This window comes from Raphanus sativus, chromosome 5 (genome assembly GCF_000801105.2).
Source record: "Raphanus sativus cultivar WK10039 chromosome 5, ASM80110v3, whole genome shotgun sequence".
NCBI lineage: Eukaryota > Viridiplantae > Streptophyta > Magnoliopsida > Brassicales > Brassicaceae > Raphanus > Raphanus sativus.
In genome coordinates this window covers 39,460,320-39,476,279 of record NC_079515.1, presented here as the reverse complement: position 1 = coordinate 39,476,279, position 15,960 = coordinate 39,460,320, and the positions used below count along the sequence as shown (strand labels likewise).

The 15,960-nt window shown below is 38.3% G+C and overlaps 3 protein-coding genes across 8 annotated transcripts; 1 reads left to right on the top strand and 2 right to left on the bottom strand.

Annotated features, from left to right (window-relative positions):
• Nucleotides 1-4: 4 nt before the first annotated feature.
• On the bottom strand, nt 5-3,799 carry LOC108863007 (probable inactive leucine-rich repeat receptor-like protein kinase At3g03770). Of its 3 annotated transcripts, XM_056985971.1 has the most exons (10): nt 3,619-3,799; nt 3,496-3,532; nt 1,848-3,243; nt 1,615-1,748; nt 1,294-1,534; nt 996-1,201; nt 876-919; nt 687-798; nt 241-553; nt 5-133 (listed from the first exon to the last, which is right to left on the bottom strand). In XM_056985971.1, the coding sequence occupies exons 3-10, from the start codon at nt 3,211-3,213 to the stop codon at nt 111-113; spliced, it is 2,439 nt and encodes an 812-aa protein (XP_056841951.1). In that variant the 5' UTR covers nt 3,214-3,243; nt 3,496-3,532; nt 3,619-3,799; the 3' UTR covers nt 5-110. The 3 variants fall into 3 exon arrangements, with proteins under 3 accessions (XP_056841951.1, XP_018492796.1, XP_018492798.1); XM_018637294.2 differs by lacking the exon at nt 3,496-3,532 and having other exon boundaries at nt 3,564-3,799; XM_018637296.2 differs by lacking the exon at nt 3,496-3,532.
• A 3,083-nt stretch (nt 3,800-6,882) lies between these two features.
• Nucleotides 6,883-11,068, top strand: LOC108863130 (5-methyltetrahydropteroyltriglutamate--homocysteine methyltransferase 2). 2 transcript variants are annotated; one of them, XM_018637449.2, is made up of 11 exons: nt 6,883-7,030; nt 7,512-7,888; nt 8,134-8,221; nt 8,303-8,430; nt 8,645-9,036; nt 9,110-9,273; nt 9,354-9,434; nt 9,515-9,681; nt 9,756-9,861; nt 9,935-10,387; nt 10,464-11,068. In XM_018637449.2, exons 2-11 carry the CDS (start codon nt 7,539-7,541, stop codon nt 10,830-10,832), a joined length of 2,298 nt encoding a protein of 765 aa, XP_018492951.1. In that variant the 5' UTR covers nt 6,883-7,030; nt 7,512-7,538; the 3' UTR covers nt 10,833-11,068. The 2 variants fall into 2 exon arrangements, with proteins under 2 accessions (XP_018492951.1, XP_018492952.1); XM_018637450.2 differs by lacking the exon at nt 6,883-7,030 and adding an exon at nt 7,047-7,184.
• A 257-nt stretch (nt 11,069-11,325) lies between these two features.
• LOC108856816 (protein EMBRYO SAC DEVELOPMENT ARREST 30) lies at nt 11,326-15,714 on the bottom strand. 3 transcript variants are annotated; one of them, XM_018630708.2, is made up of 11 exons: nt 15,423-15,714; nt 15,112-15,317; nt 14,927-15,011; nt 14,604-14,674; nt 14,423-14,511; nt 14,047-14,293; nt 13,723-13,835; nt 13,329-13,419; nt 13,059-13,187; nt 12,277-12,830; nt 11,326-12,148 (listed from the first exon to the last, which is right to left on the bottom strand). In XM_018630708.2, the coding sequence occupies exons 2-11, from the start codon at nt 15,277-15,279 to the stop codon at nt 11,719-11,721; spliced, it is 1,977 nt and encodes a 658-aa protein (XP_018486210.2). In that variant the 5' UTR covers nt 15,280-15,317; nt 15,423-15,714; the 3' UTR covers nt 11,326-11,718. The 3 variants fall into 3 exon arrangements, with proteins under 3 accessions (XP_018486210.2, XP_018486212.2, XP_056866773.1); XM_018630710.2 differs by having other exon boundaries at nt 14,047-14,290; XM_057010793.1 differs by having other exon boundaries at nt 15,112-15,306.
• Nucleotides 15,715-15,960: the final 246 nt, after the last annotated feature.

Sequence of the window (15,960 nt, the reverse complement as noted above, 5' to 3'; positions counted from 1 at the left end):
GATATATGTAGAGTTCGGTAGTTTATTTTTTTAATGCGATAACCAGTTTATTGTTAGGTTCCTCTACATAGAAAGAGCACGCAACTAACCAAACCAAAACTCTTGTCTCCCTATCTCTCATGTTCTTCATATCCTGCAATAAACAGCCACACACAAACAAAATATGAATCTCACATCAAGAAACTCATTCAATCTCACCAGTTGTTCATAAAAGGTGGTGCAGTGTCGATTTAAAAGTACCTGAATCTCGGGGAGATTCGATTGTTGTTATGTGCAAACGAGAAGGAGGAGGAAGAGAGGAAGCTGCAGGAGAAGGCGAGCCGCGAATGCTCGGAGGATTGCTATTTTGTAGCCAACCTTCTTGGACTTGAGAAGCAAACTGAAGATTCCACAGGACATCTTCAATGGAAGGCCGCTCTAAAGGGTCTTTGATGAGACACCTTACACATATCTCCATCATTGTCTTTAGTGATTGGTCTGAACAAGTTTTGTGGACCGTTGGATCCACCATGCTCCTACGCGCTCCATCATCCGCTGAGATGCTTGCTTGTAACTACAAAATATAATGAGAAAAGATATACAGTTTATTTTTTTGGGGCCAGTAATAATTATACTACTCTGAATTAGTCACCAATTTGGAAACTCAAACCGGTGGTACATAATCAACATATATTCAATGGTGTTACCTGCTCTTTTAGAACATCGACTTGACCCTTTGCTCTCAAAGGTCTTCCAACTATTAGCTCAAGCAAGATCACTCCAAAGTTATAGATATCTATTTTATCATCTTCTTTGACGCTGATGAGAGAGACAAAGAACTAAACCATGTAAGTTGGTTTAAGATAAATTATCTAACGAAGAAGATTTAAACACACCTTGGAGTGCCTTTGGGACAGGTTCGATATACTACTTGCCCCACCTTTAAAAGGAAGGTAAAACAGATTCAACAAAAGCATTCAAGAAACAAACAAGGTTTAGAGTGTAACATCATTTACCTTTCCCAGACCTTCCATAAGTAATGGAAGGTTATAGCTACTGATTTTTGCAGCGAGGTTATTATCAAGCAAAACGTCTGTTATTCTCAGGTTGTTATCATAAACACCAGGCACAATACCAGTATGCAAGAACTGGATCCCTTTTGCTACACCTATGGCTATGCTTATGCGTTGTTCCCAAGTAAGCAATCTTCCCATATGCCCATCTTAAAAATAGAAAAGAACAATAACTTTCTGGTGAAGTTATCAAAAGATATAATAATGATGATCCTTGGGACATCATGTTTCAGTTTTATACCTGAGATCCAGCTCCTAAGTTCTCCATTTGGGACATACTCAAAGACGAAGAACATTCTGCTGACTGTTGAGTCATCTAAGTAGCACTCAAAGCAGTGTCCAAGCACACTAACTAAATGACGGTGTCTCAGTTTAGCTATGAGCTCAATGTGATGCATCAGGTTTTGAGTGCTGCAACTTTTCTTCATTTTCATACATCTAATTGCCACAAATGATCCATCTTTCAACCTCCCTCTATAAATCTGAATAGACCAAGAAAAAAAGATGAGAAATCACATTTTTCAGAACTTGAAAACACATAAGAGAGCGTGAAGTTTATTACCTGTCCTTGAGAACCTTCACCCATGAAAGCAGAGGATTCAAAGTTGTTTGTAGCATACTCAAGTTCTTCCAGTGAGAATGTCCTGTAAGATGGAAGACCTAGTGCTCCTAGCTTCATTGTCTGCGAGATATACCCTATAAAAGTATTTGCCGTAAGCCACAAGCAACCAATACTTAACTCATTGGATATGTTAAATGTGTGACAATATATGAGAGATGTTTTGATCTTCTTACTTGCATCTGAGAGTAGCTTTGATGTGTATCCAAATGAAGCATTCTCTTTGATTAATCTTGGTGAAGCTTTCGTTGCTCTTCTCTTAGCATTAACTCTCCTGAGAACCACAAACGATGCACCAGCAAGGAGAATCAACCCGAGAAGGCCTGCGGTTACTCCTAAGGCAATACTCAACTTGGAAACTCTGTTTCTCCTAGTCTGTGGTATGATTCCAACAGCAAGAGCTTCGTTGCTACAATAAGAAACTGGGCGCTGGTCTTCATTTGCAGTAGCTAAACAATTACCTGCATAGACAACATCTCTGCTAGTTCCGGAACTCGGTTTAAGACAATCAGGCAAGCTTCCTGTAAGAAGATTTGATGAGAGATCCACAGACATCAGCTGTGAGTTGCAAGAAAGATTTGTCGAAAGCCGCCCGGTGAGTTTGTTGTGTGAAATGTTCAAGTAAGTGATTGAAGGGAGAGATATCAATGAAGTAGGAAAGGGACCAACAAATGTGTTGAATGAAAGATCCAAATGTTGAAGCTGATACAAAGAAGTCACTTCTTGAGATGATACTGCAGACCTAAACCTGTTCTTGCTGAGTATAAGAGTAACCAACTTGTGACTTAACCGAGGAAACAACGGTCCAAAAGAGTTTCCTTCAAGGTCAAGCACTTGAAGATTTCTCAAATGGCTTAGATCAGGTAAAGCTCCATCAAACCGGTTATTAGCCAGAGTTAGTACTCTAAGACCTGACAAGGTACTCAGTGAAGAAGGCAATGAGCCATTGAATGCATTTTTTCTCAAGCTCAACACAGCTAAACTCGGTAAAGAACCAATCCAATCCGGTAACAGACCAGAAAACATATTCTCATCGAGTATGAGTGTCTGAAGGCTGGAAAGAGACGAGAGTTCATGAGGAATGGGTCCAAAGAGGAAGTTAGAACTCACATTGAGAATCTCTAATGAGTACAAACGGTTGATTTTCTCAGGTAACCGACCCCATAAACCGAGGGACACTAAGGTGAGAACCTTAACATCAGGGAGCTTAACAAGAGTGGTAACGAATGAGTCTAATGAGAAACTCCTCGGTAACATATGGGATTTTCTGTCTCCTATAATGTGGAGCTGCGTTACACTATCTTCATAACATTCAACGGTTAAAGAGGCATTTGGCTCTGAGTTGCAGAAATCTGTGAAGTTGTTCCAGCTGCTTAAGACATTTGGATAGTGGAGAAACTCTTGCAGCCTCAAAAGGGTTTGAGATTGAGATGATTGAAGCTGTGTTGATCCGTCGATGGAGGCTAAAAGCAGAACCAGAAGCAGTAATGGCAAGCCACAAAAGTGTTTCTCCATAGCCACACACAAGGCCATAAAACACATACAACTACTTAGGCAAAGATCATCACACACCTGCAAAGAGGGACACAATAACTTCATGAATCACATTTATAGACAAAGTACTGAGAAACAGAGAGAGAAAAAATTGAATCTAGACATCTGATTCTTACTCTTTTCTCATTCAGAGTATATACACAACAGTAGATAAGTTAGAAATACACATTTTCTAAATTTAAGGCTAAGTGAAGCGATCATTTGACAGATAACAACAATAATATATATACTTTTTTGCATGTGGATTCCTGAGAGACAGGAAGAACTCACCACCTGTGTTATAGATTATCCTCAGGAAGAGGAAATGCTGAAAAAAATTGAGCCAAAGAGATGTTTACCTTTGGAATTTTATTTTCCTGGAAAAAATCAGTTTCCTTTTAGATGAAGAAATACCTTTGCAAACTTATGAAGCAACTGTGAAACGAATATTGATTTTATTTTTTTTATAAGAGAGTTCCCAAGAAAATCCCCTGAAACAGAGGAAAGTTCCTCAAGGAGTTATGAAAACATTCAAGATTTTTTCACAGAGTGAGTGGTTGTGTTTTTTGTAAGGATAAAAAAACAGAGTATACTATGAGAACAATATAAAACCCTACAAAATATATATATTTTTAAGACAACAAAAAGTTGTGAAAATCAATGTAAAGAAAACATTATAGCAACCATACAATTGAGTAAACTGTCACTAGCTGACGACAGTGAGTCTGGTCCTTCTCTCTAGTCTCTATCACGAGAAGAAGACAACAAGAAGAATTTTAAAAGATTATTACGAAGAGTAGAATGTAGTAAAAATAGAATTAAGAAAACAATAATATTGAAATTGATCACATGCATTACTATCAAATATCGAATCCCACCAGCTCTGCCCGACAGTTTGTTCTGTTTACTTTATTTTTGGATTGAATCACTGTCTTTTTGAATCACCGTCAATATTATTTTCTCAGCTCTAAATATTGTTCATATTTTATCATCACTTTCAAAAAAAAAAAAAAAACAAGCACGAAAGACAGAACCCACTCGGGCCAAAGCTGTGGCAAAAAAGGGGATAAAAAGTAAATAAAGAAAATATTCTTTAGAGCTTTAGGGTGTGGTCTACCATTTACCAATACTAAAAGTCTTCAATGTTATATTCTAAAATTTCATGTGCATATTAACTTTACTGACAAAAGTCTCTATATCTAGTTTTCTGTTAATGGGCTATGCTCAACAAAAAATAACTAAAAGCATCACTTTTTGACATAAATTTATTAATTTTTAGATACTCTAAAACTAAATATAAATATATGTAGTGAAATATTTTAGTTGATAAATTTTTGATGTAAATGTTTAAATACGCTGAATAAAATTATTGAAATAGTCTTCTTACAAAAAACTATGTAAATACTATTTTTAGAGATTTTTTTGATAAAGAAAAGATGGGTTTCATCTATTTATCAAAAACACTTTTTTCAACAAGAATTGAATTCGAATGTGTGAATGTCTACTAAACACTTTTTTACTACTAGGCCACAAAGGAATGGAAAATTTGGAAATAAAAAACTTGTAAATCAATGTAAAGTGAATTAAATTAACCAAAATGGCATTACAATCACGTGTGATTTTTATCAGAAGCAACCAAACCGAAACAAACCAGATAGATCCAAACCATAAATTATCAAGATGAAAATAGTTTATTAAGATGAAAATTAAAAAGTGAGGTTGTGGCACAGACTGTTATGTATTTTTCGCACGATGGCATCCATCAGAAGGGTCACATCAGACTTTTTGTAAAGTGACACATGTGAATTCCACCCTTCCATCTTCTACGTTCTACCTTTAATTTTCTTTCTTTTTGAAGAAATACTATAACAAATTAGATACGAGTTATCTAGTATTTGCTAACTGCGTCTGCTTTTAAAAGATTAGTACATATCTAAAATGATTCTTAACAGTTAGATCAAAAATAATAAATATAAAATGATTAGTAGAAAGCAAGAGAGAGTAACATGTAAGATACATTAGGTTAAGTAAGACGTACGTTAGAGGTGAGGTCATTTTCGCCTTGTGTTGTAATAAATTAGGTTAGATGGTTCGTTCAGCGCTTTAGATTAATATGGTCTATAGTTGTGAGTCGTAATTGTCAAGTGACCATCTACTAAGTTATCAACCACATCGATCTTTAATTTATTTTTTTCATTTTGTGGTATAATCCAAAGTGTTATATTGTACATGATAGCCATTAAAAAAATCGAAAGAAATTTAAATATACATATCACGTTTTGTGTGCAACTGTCGCAAATAGCATGCATGTGTTATTATTGGTCTATGATTCGTTACAAACCATGACAGATGTTTTGTCTGTATTGTTCTTGTTTTAATTATTTTAGTAGCTAGCTTAAATTATTACAACAAAATGCCAAAATGGTGAAACGAAATCTCTAGCTGTGGGAGTTGTTTGTAACTTTGTATAGGCTATATAGAACTTTCCCCTTTCTGAATGAATACTTGATTTCTTTATAAGTTATGGATCTCTGTGATGTTATCTATATAAGTTATGGAGCTATATGTGAAGATTGTGTCAGTAAGTGTCATTCCCTCCCTTGGAATGATAAGAGCTATAATAGCAAGCTTCCCCACCCTCTTGATAACTGAAGCTCCTAGCAAGCCATCACTGCTTTGAGTTTTTATCGGTATGTAAAAAAAGATGCAACCATTTTATAAGTTACCTGAGGTTTGGAAGATAGGTCTCAGAAACGTTTTAGTCATGCTTTCTTGCTGAGGTAGAGGTTCTCTTAATTCTTATTGATATCTACACATACTTGTTTTCACAAGTGCCCTCTGTTATGTATGATCCAGGAATTTAGAAAGAATGTCGGGCTAAGGAACATCACATTAGTATGTTGGGCTAAAGGGCATCTTTTTAAACGGTTCAGTTTCATTTGTTGCTCTCACCAATGTGTAGGCCCGCTAATGTGTGAAGCTTGTGATTATACGATCTAACACAATATACTACTTGTATTTTTTTTTTGGACAAATACTACTTGTATTTAAAATCTATTGAAATAAGTGCTTTTCATCTACTAGAGGACGTGGATATCATATCATAATCATTCACCTACTTTGTTTACCAAATAAATTTTCTCCGTTGGTTTGTGTGGCACAGTGTGATACTGACCCCAAAAAAACGACGTTGTATTGCTGGAAAAACAAACTTTAATTGTGAATCTTTCCACCAACCCCATTGTAGGATCCCACCCACCAGTCCCGCTTCCTCCATTCTCCTCAATGTAGACACACCAACTCTCCTTCTCCCCTCACGTTTTAATGCCTTAGTTAACCCTTTAAATTAATTACTATAGTACACTAATTTACCCAAGTAACATAGTGACACGCCGTAAATACATTTGTTTTATTATAACAGTTAGAGGAGCAGAGTTAAATTATAAATGTCAAAAGTTGTACAAACTTGACCATGCCCTTAATGAATTTGAAAGTTTCAAGCTAACAGTTAGAGGAGCAGAGTTAAAACGTGCGGAATACATGGAAATACGTATATTACTTTCTATATTAGACTAATATAAATCCATATAATGATATTATTATACACTAATCAACATGTGTATCACTCAATATTTATTTAAATTTAATTTTGTAAGAAAACAGAGTTTAAAATAATCAGCCACCACCGTAGAGTGTGAGAGAAAGGAAAAATGTATAATAAATGTTTTATGGCTATAAATAAGGTAACAGAGGCACTCTCCATCGTCGCGTCTCTTGCCATCTCCTTCACTCATTTCTAAACACTTGTTCCACGTCTCTCCGTAAGGTACGCCTCCGAGTTTCCATGGCCTCCTCATGACTATTCCTGTCCTTTGCCTTCCCACTCTCTTATTTAGCTTTCGTCCCTTTTCTTTTCGTCTTTGAATTCTTGAAGTTCGTTTCTTCGCCTTGTGTTTTTAATACTCAGATCATCTAATCCTGTGAGTGAGTTTCTATAATACAATACACACATCTTCAGTTATTTCATGTTTACAGATTCTTGGATCTCTGTTTGAGTACTTATGATTCTCACTGACATCTTCTAATGATCGAATCATGTTACCTATGATTCGGACATCGTTTGTTTGATATTTCAAACTCTTATACACTCTGTTTCTTTTGTCTCTATACATACGACAAAACCTGCAAAAGTTATTTACCTTTTTATTATTTTCTATTATAGCATTGTACTTTATAAGTACAAGACTTGCAGTTTTAAGACTATGTTTGATTTTGTGTCTGATTTTGATTTTTTTGGTTGAATGTAGTTTTAAAAAAAAAAAAGAACAAAGAAAATGGCATCACACATTGTTGGATACCCTCGTATGGGACCTAAGAGAGAGCTCAAGTTCGCGTTGGAATCTTTCTGGGATGGCAAGACCACTGCCGAGGATTTGAAGAAGGTGTCTGCTGATCTCAGGTCAGACATCTGGAAACAGATGTCTGCAGCTGGGATTAAGTACATCCCAAGCAACACTTTTGCTTACTATGACCAGGTGCTAGACACCACCGCTATGCTCGGTGCTGTTCCTCCTAGATACGGATGGAACAGTGGTGAGATTGGTTTTGATGTTTACTTCTCCATGGCTAGAGGTAACGCCTCTGTTCCAGCCATGGAAATGACCAAGTGGTTTGACACCAACTAGTGAGTTCTCTACTCCTTTCTCTTCTCCAATGTAACATATTTAGGACCGGTTATGGGCACATCTGGATGAAACATTCGTATTGTCCTTGCCCATGTTCCCTAAATTTTAAAGAGCTATTATGCATAGGTTCTATAACCTCAAATATTTTGGTTTATTATTAGGAATTTTAGGTCTTTACTGTCATATTTTTTTATTAAGACTAATCTAAAAAATGTTCATAACCTTATAAAATATTTTGTTGCAGCCATTACATTGTCCCTGAGTTGGGTCCTGACGTGAAGTTTTCTTATGCATCTCACAAGGCTGTGAATGAGTACAAGGAGGCCAAAGCTGTACGTACCGTTACTCCCTATTTGAATATAGGCTTCTTTTATTCTGATATTTGAGAGTACTATGCGGTGTTGTTTGTGCAGCTTGGTGTTGAGACCGTTCCTGTACTTGTTGGTCCTGTCTCTTACTTGCTTCTTTCCAAGCTTGCAAAGGGTGCAGACAAGTCGTTTGATCTTCTCTCCCTTCTCCCCAAAATCCTCCCAATCTACAAGTAAGTAATTAATCTATATGCCTTTTGGCACGACCATACATAATATAATAATCAAATTTGTAAATGATGGAAAATTAGCTAGAACAGCGGGATACCAAATTTGGTTTATTTTACGTTGCTTCTTATCTAATTCTATATTTAGGCGGTTCACAACTTTAATCAAGTGCTCTATTTGAGGCTATGAAATGTGTTTCTGACATGCCTTTGTGCTCAGGGAAGTCATTGAGGAGCTTAAGGGAGCTGGTGCCACATGGATTCAGTTTGATGAGCCTCTTTTTGTCATGGATCTAGAGGGTCACAAACTCCAGGCTTTCAGCGGTGCCTATGCTGAGCTTGAATCAACTCTCTCTGGTCTGAATGTTCTTGTGGAGACTTACTTCGCTGATGTCCCTGCTGAAGCATTCAAGACCCTTACTTCCTTGAAGGGTGTGACTGCCTTTGGATTTGATTTGATTCGTGGAACCAAGACCATTGACTTGATCAAGTCTGGTTTCCCCCAGGGCAAGTACCTCTTTGCTGGTGTTGTTGATGGAAGGAACATCTGGGCCAATGACCTTGCTGCCTCTCTCATCACCTTGCAGTCACTTGAGGGTGTTGTTGGTAAAGGTATTGTCAACCACTCACTTAGAAGTGTGTTTTTTTTAACTCGTTGGTTATGTTCTTTGTACATTTGGTGCAGACAAGCTTGTTGTCTCAACCTCTTGCTCTCTTCTTCACACTGCTGTTGACCTTATTAACGAGACTAAGCTTGATGCTGAAATCAAGTCTTGGCTAGCATTCGCTGCTCAGAAGGTCGTTGAAGTTGATGCATTGGCCAAGGCTTTGGCTGGTCAGACTAATCAGGTATTGCAACAAAAATAAACTTGTTTCTCTAGTGAAACCCTAAACACTACAGCTCTCTAACACTTCACACACTCTTTCAGAGCTTCTTCTCTGCCAACGCAGAGGCTTTGTCTTCAAGGAGGTCTTCTCCAAGAGTCACCAACCAGTCTGTCCAGAAGGCTGTAAGCTCTTCACACTCAGTGTCCTTTGAACGGTCATGTTTGTATTTGTATTTGATGATTTGTGATTCTTTTAATCCCAGGCTGCTGATTTGAAGGGATCAGACCATCGCCGTGCTACTGAAGTTACCGCAAGACTAGATGCTCAGCAGAAGAAGCTTAACCTACCAATCCTCCCAACCACAACCATTGGTTCCTTCCCACAGACCGTGGAACTCAGGAGGGTTCGCCGTGAGTACAAGGCCAAGAAGTTAGTCTCTTGAACTAAACCAGTTGAGCATTGTTCATTTTTAAGTAGTTTGCTAACTGCCTCTCTTGTACTAGAATCTCTGAAGAGGATTACGTCAAGGCCATCAAGGAAGAGATCAAGAAAGTTGTTGACATCCAAGAGGATCTTGATATCGATGTTCTTGTCCATGGAGAGCCTGAGGTGAGTCGTCTAACACTTAATCAACTAATCATGACACGTTCTGTCTCTTACTCTGTTTTTAACAACATTGTAGAGAAACGACATGGTTGAGTACTTTGGAGAGCAGTTGTCAGGTTTTGCATTCACAGCAAACGGATGGGTGCAATCCTACGGATCTCGTTGTGTGAAGCCACCGATCATCTACGGTGACGTGAGCCGTCCCAAACCAATGACAGTCTTCTGGTCTTCAACAGCACAGAGCATGACCAAACGTCCCATGAAGGGTATGCTTACAGGACCAGTCACGATTCTGAACTGGTCTTTTGTCAGAAACGACCAGCCTAGGCACGAGACGTGTTACCAGATCGCTTTGGCTATCAAAGATGAAGTGGAAGACCTAGAGAAAGGCGGTATTGGAGTGATTCAGATCGATGAAGCTGCGCTCAGAGAAGGGTTGCCTCTTAGGAAAGCAGAACACTCTTTCTACTTGGACTGGGCTGTTCATTCTTTCAGAATCACTAACTGTGGTGTTCAAGACAGCACTCAGGTAAAGATCTTTATCTCAAACAGTGTTGAGTGTTTCTGTAACTAACTACTAATGGGTTGTTTTTGTCTTTCTTTAGATCCACACTCACATGTGCTACTCACACTTCAATGACATCATCCACTCCATCATTGACATGGACGCTGATGTTATCACCATTGAGAACTCTCGTTCAGATGAGAAGCTTCTCTCTGTGTTCCGTGAAGGAGTGAAGTACGGTGCAGGTATTGGTCCTGGTGTTTACGACATCCACTCGCCGAGAATCCCATCCGCGGATGAGATTGCAGACAGGGTCAACAAGATGCTTGCGGTTCTTGAGAAGAACGTCTTGTGGGTTAACCCTGACTGTGGTCTGAAGACGAGGAAGTACACTGAGGTTAAGCCAGCACTTAAGAACATGGTTGATGCGGCCAAGCTTATCCGCTCCCAGCTCTCCAGTGCCAAGTGAAGAGGCTTGAAGAAGACATTATATTTCATGGTTTGTGTTTTTGCTTGATTTCAATAACTTTTCTTCCAAGAAAATATAGTAGCCAAAATTAGGTTTTGATGAAATATGTACCTCTCTGTTTTTCTTTTGCAATGTTTTTTTTTTCTTTTGCAATGTTATATTATGTACGTATCTTTGTTTTCTCTGGCCACTTGAATGAGAATGGCGATTTTTATATTCAAGGAAATTGTTGTGTATTTGACATACTCAATCTTCTTATCATCATCATCATTACCGTTGTCTCTGTTCTCAAACCATGGACACAGAAACATAGTTCTAAGGGTTCACTTCTCTCTGCCCTGCTTCTGTATACACGAGTATAAATTGTATCAAACGACATCCTTTCAATGTCACTATGAAAATTATGTATAACTATTATACAACGGGCCAAACTCTAATACCATTTCAGTGAGCATCCCAGTCTAGATGAATACGAATGTGGAGAGAATCAGGAGACAGAAAATGAATATTGAAACTCTGATTGAAATTTACTTTTTTTTATCTTTCGTATCTGTAGTATGTCCAAACAAATACAGGAAAAAAAAACTATTCGAGAAAAAGAATCTGAATGAACCTTTATCAGATTTACAATGATGTGGAAAAAAAAGAAAAAAAAAAAGATACCTCCAGCTTCACGGGAGACCTTAGAGAAGGATGAACCATAACGGTCGTCCTTTGCTGCATAAGGGCGCTTTGGAGGCGGAAGGCTTTTGACGTATAAAGAGTATGCAACTAAAAGAATGAAACTTAAAAAAAAAAACTTATTCTCAGAAAAGAAAAGAAAAGCCGGTAACTATAGAACAATCAAATGACACTTGACGGCAGAATCTGCATCGTTGTCACAATGCTAGTCATTGGGATCCCATTCTTCATCCTGGTCAAAAGCTGAAGCTACCTTACTTTTAGCAAACTCTTCTTCAGTTTCTGACTGTTCAGTGAGAAGGTCATGTTCATAATCAGCCTGATCACCATCATCAGTTTTACTCTCTTCAACCCCAGCTGATTTTATCCACTTAGGGCATTCATCCTCACCTCCATATAGAAATCTGCCATCATCACTTCGTATTTGTCTGGAATCCTCGAGGGCCGATGTTCTGCATGAGCATTCAGGAAGTGGATGCGAAAGAAACAACCTGGGTTTCGACAGCATTGACTGCCTGATAAGCCCACTCTCACCCAAACTTGAGTTGAGATGTTTTCTCACACGAAAAGTCCAGTTACGGTCGGGATGGTACATGTCCTCACGGGTAATGTTGAAAACTTCTTGAATAACTTTCCTGTTTGAGAAAAAATCAGTAAACAGCCAGTGATTAATCTGCGACAAAGATGCTCCATGGAGTAGTGAGGTAATGCCAACAAGCTCTAGATAGGGTTTCATTCAATGTCGAGTAATAAACTTTCTTACCTGTCTGGTCTATATGTTCGTGAGGACGGTCTTTCATAGAGCCTCTGACCCATTACCAAACTTGAAAAATCTGGCTGTCCACTACCATCGTTGTTGAAACCAGGGAAAAACACATCAGCTTCTACAGATACAACAAAGTCAAGTGCATCCCACAGTAACCTGTGTGCTTGGTTCCTAAGATCCATGGGTGAAGGGGTTGGTTCTGTATCATTCTCTGTAAGCCAACCATACCACCCTTCTTTTTCGTGCTGGTAGATAGGTCTGTCTGGAGGAGGAGGGAGAGGTCTAGGCCGAGTACCTGCCTTGTTCCACTCTTCTTTGAGCTGCTTATCGCTTTTTCGAGGAGGCATTTCAAATGTGTTTTCTGGAAGAGGTGTCTCAGGACCAACCAATTCTGATAATTCTTCCGTGCTGCATAAAGAAGTTCGATCCACTAAATTAGGGAACATGGCACGCAGAGCGATCAAAACACGTTGGCCGCCAAACATTTCAGAACCAGCTAAGTATATAATCGCTTTTTGAGAGTAACCCAGTGCTTTCAGAAGAATTCCAACCTGCGAAATTTCAGTACCAATAAACTCTTAAGCATCACAAAAGCTAATGCAGTTCCATAGGAACAGCAATAGGGAAGCGATCCAATTGGTGTATTAGAATGTCAGCATAAGGGGTGTTCAGGCTTGTAAACAGTGTGTTACATCAGAATTACACATAAATGTAAAAAACTTATCGTGATATAAAAATGTGACCATATAAGCAATTTTTGAGAAAGCTTTGGGTTCTACCTCTTCTGGCATCAGTGGACATAGACCTTTGTCCCTGCGCAAGCGCGAGTCTACAATCAGTTCTTCTGAAATAAACCTCTGCTTAATCATCTGGGCCCGCCGATACTGAATAAGTTCACTGTGAAGATCCTTTAAGGATTGAAACGAAGAATAGAGTCAGACAGTTGAAACTTCTTCTCCATGTAACTCGAGCACATTGGTTATACAGGGAAAAAGCATATCTGGTTGTTTAATAAAAGAATACGGATGGAGAAGGTTGGAAACTTTTACCTGGAAAAGCTCAGCACAACCATGATATGCCAATTTATCCCTCACTAAGCCAGGATGATAAGCTAGGAAGGGTTGACCTGATTTACGTAACCTGACAAAGGTAAAATACGTAACTCAATTATGTCAAGGACGTACGATTATTAGGGGTTGATAGACAAATCGTGACTATACGTAAATCATTTTTAGTTGCATAGTACTCCACCTAGAGATCCCAAGCTAGATTAAAAAAGAGCAACCCCGGCCACTTATTTCTTAGACTTCTCAGCTAAGTACTCTATCATTAAAGAAACAAAAGCTTAGCATGCAATGTTGTTTCCCTCCCTTAACAATCGAAAGCCATAACTATCTCCTGTTTTCGCCAACTTAATTTTTAATTTGAAAGTATCACAAGTACCTGTCCACCATCTTCTTGCCAAGCACCTGGATTTCTGAACGAAGCTGGAGGGCGTGGAAAGAAACTCTACACCTTAGTCTTTGAAGTTCAAGCATTGAAGCAGGCAAAGTTGACTGAAAACAATACAACTTTGTTGAGGATAAAGCGCATTGTTTAACTCACATAATAACTTATTACATTTAAACGTATAATAACCAAACTGTGATATAACAAGTGATGGTATTTTTCAAGCAGAAAGATATCTAGCCAAAGATCTCTACAGATTTCGAAGTTACTGCGTACAAGCTATATCACTCTAAAGGAGAGGGAAAAAACACGCATTACCTGCAAGCATCCCCCGTCAGAGACGATCAATCCAATAACATTAGCTTTCTTTAACTTTGGCAATACATCCTCGAGGTAAAAATTTGGTGATGCAGAGTTTTTGGGCTTAAACAGAGGAAACTCATTCCTTTTCCTTGCGGCTTTCAAGTTCTCAGGGAGGACCTTGGCAATGATAACATCATTTTTAAGAAAGGATATAAACTGCTCTTCATCGTAAAGATAGGAGAAACTCTTGAACTTGTTGCTGCTAGCATATAAAAATGCACTAGAGTAAATACGAGTCTGATACCAAGGCAAAGAAACATGGTTTAAGGGAAGATAATGAAGAAACGTGAAAAACTGTAACGAACCACGTAGTGGATAGAGTTAGGCGTACCTAATGCCTTTTGAGCGAAGACTGTCTTGAAGCTCTGGAATGATAAGAGTAGCATTTAGAAGCCTGGATATGGTGACAAGGTCACATATCTAGAAAATGTGCAAATATGTTATCAACATGAATAAAAGAAAGAAAGAAAGAAAAAAACGAATTTTAAACTATCAAGTCAAGTGATACATACAGAAGATCTGATCTTGTCAAATCCTCCAAATATCTTTGCATAAATGAATCCATTGTTTTTTGAACTGGGCGCTGCAAAGACACAGTACCAAAAAAAAATTACGAAAGACCCCAAGAGGCTTTTTCATGCTCAAACAAGTAAGTATCCAACACAAACGAACACATCAATAATGGCTCCCAATGGTTTGATGCAAAAATGGAAAAAAAAAACAGTGCTGCAGATTAATCTCTCTAACTTGAAAATGATTGAGCATCTTATAGACAGCAATGATCAAAATGCAGAACAGATAACATATCACAAACAAACAAAGATAGAGTTAGTACCAGGATAACTAGTTCTTGGATTGGCATATGGCTGCAAGGTCTCTAGTGCTTTGACAGGCCGCCATAAGTGCTTATTTCTAAAATCCTGCAACAGTGAAGAAATCAAAGAGAAGACCAAACAAAAGTTAAAACAATATTCTTCAAATTAAAAAAGAAACAAATTAAAATTCGTTTTTTCTTTCTACCTTTGCACCTAACAACGAATCAAAACCTTGCCAAAGGGAAGAATCTCTTGCATAAGAAGCCAACTGTACACCTGAAGACTTTGTAATCGAAAGATGAACAACGAGAGATCCTACTGATAATATGAGCACCAACAGCGCTATCCATTTTATCCTCGATCTGAACACCATCCGATAATCGAGCTCCTTCCCCCCTAGCTAAACAACCCCTAAATTCAAAATTCACAACATCAATTTGGAATCTCAAACACTGATAACGAACAAACAAACGAACGAGCTTCTTCTCCTTATTTTATTTTTTTATAATTACATACTCAATACGACGAATTCAAGACGAGATCCAGGTTCAATCGAGGAAGATTAGTCGCTGCAACAGCAACGCAATGCACGAGAAAACGAAGAGCGTTTAGGATCTGATCAGAGCGATGTGATTTCTCGAATCGAACTTCCCATGGAGAAAGCAAACAAGCAACGTCGAGCGTGCGTGGAAGCAGGGAGAAGAAGTAGTTCGAATTAAATGAGAGTCAGATCGAGAGAGAGAGCTCTAGGAGACAACTCACTGACACATTCCCAGAATTCGAAGACGTAGAAAAAATATTTTGCTGCCAGAGAGAGGACGGATGGTTGCTTTCTTAACAGACAAAGAACAGTTCTACTAACCGGCTTAGATTTCGGTTTACTATTCTCGGTTTAAGCTGCATACCAATATCCAATCGTATCACTTAAACATTGTTCTCAGTTTTGGACTTCGGTTCTCTACGGTTTGAACCGATAAACAAACAATCCTGGAATTGGAGCCCAAATTGTTTTCCCGGTTCAATTAGTTTCGTCGGAAAGTTTGTAAGAAACCGA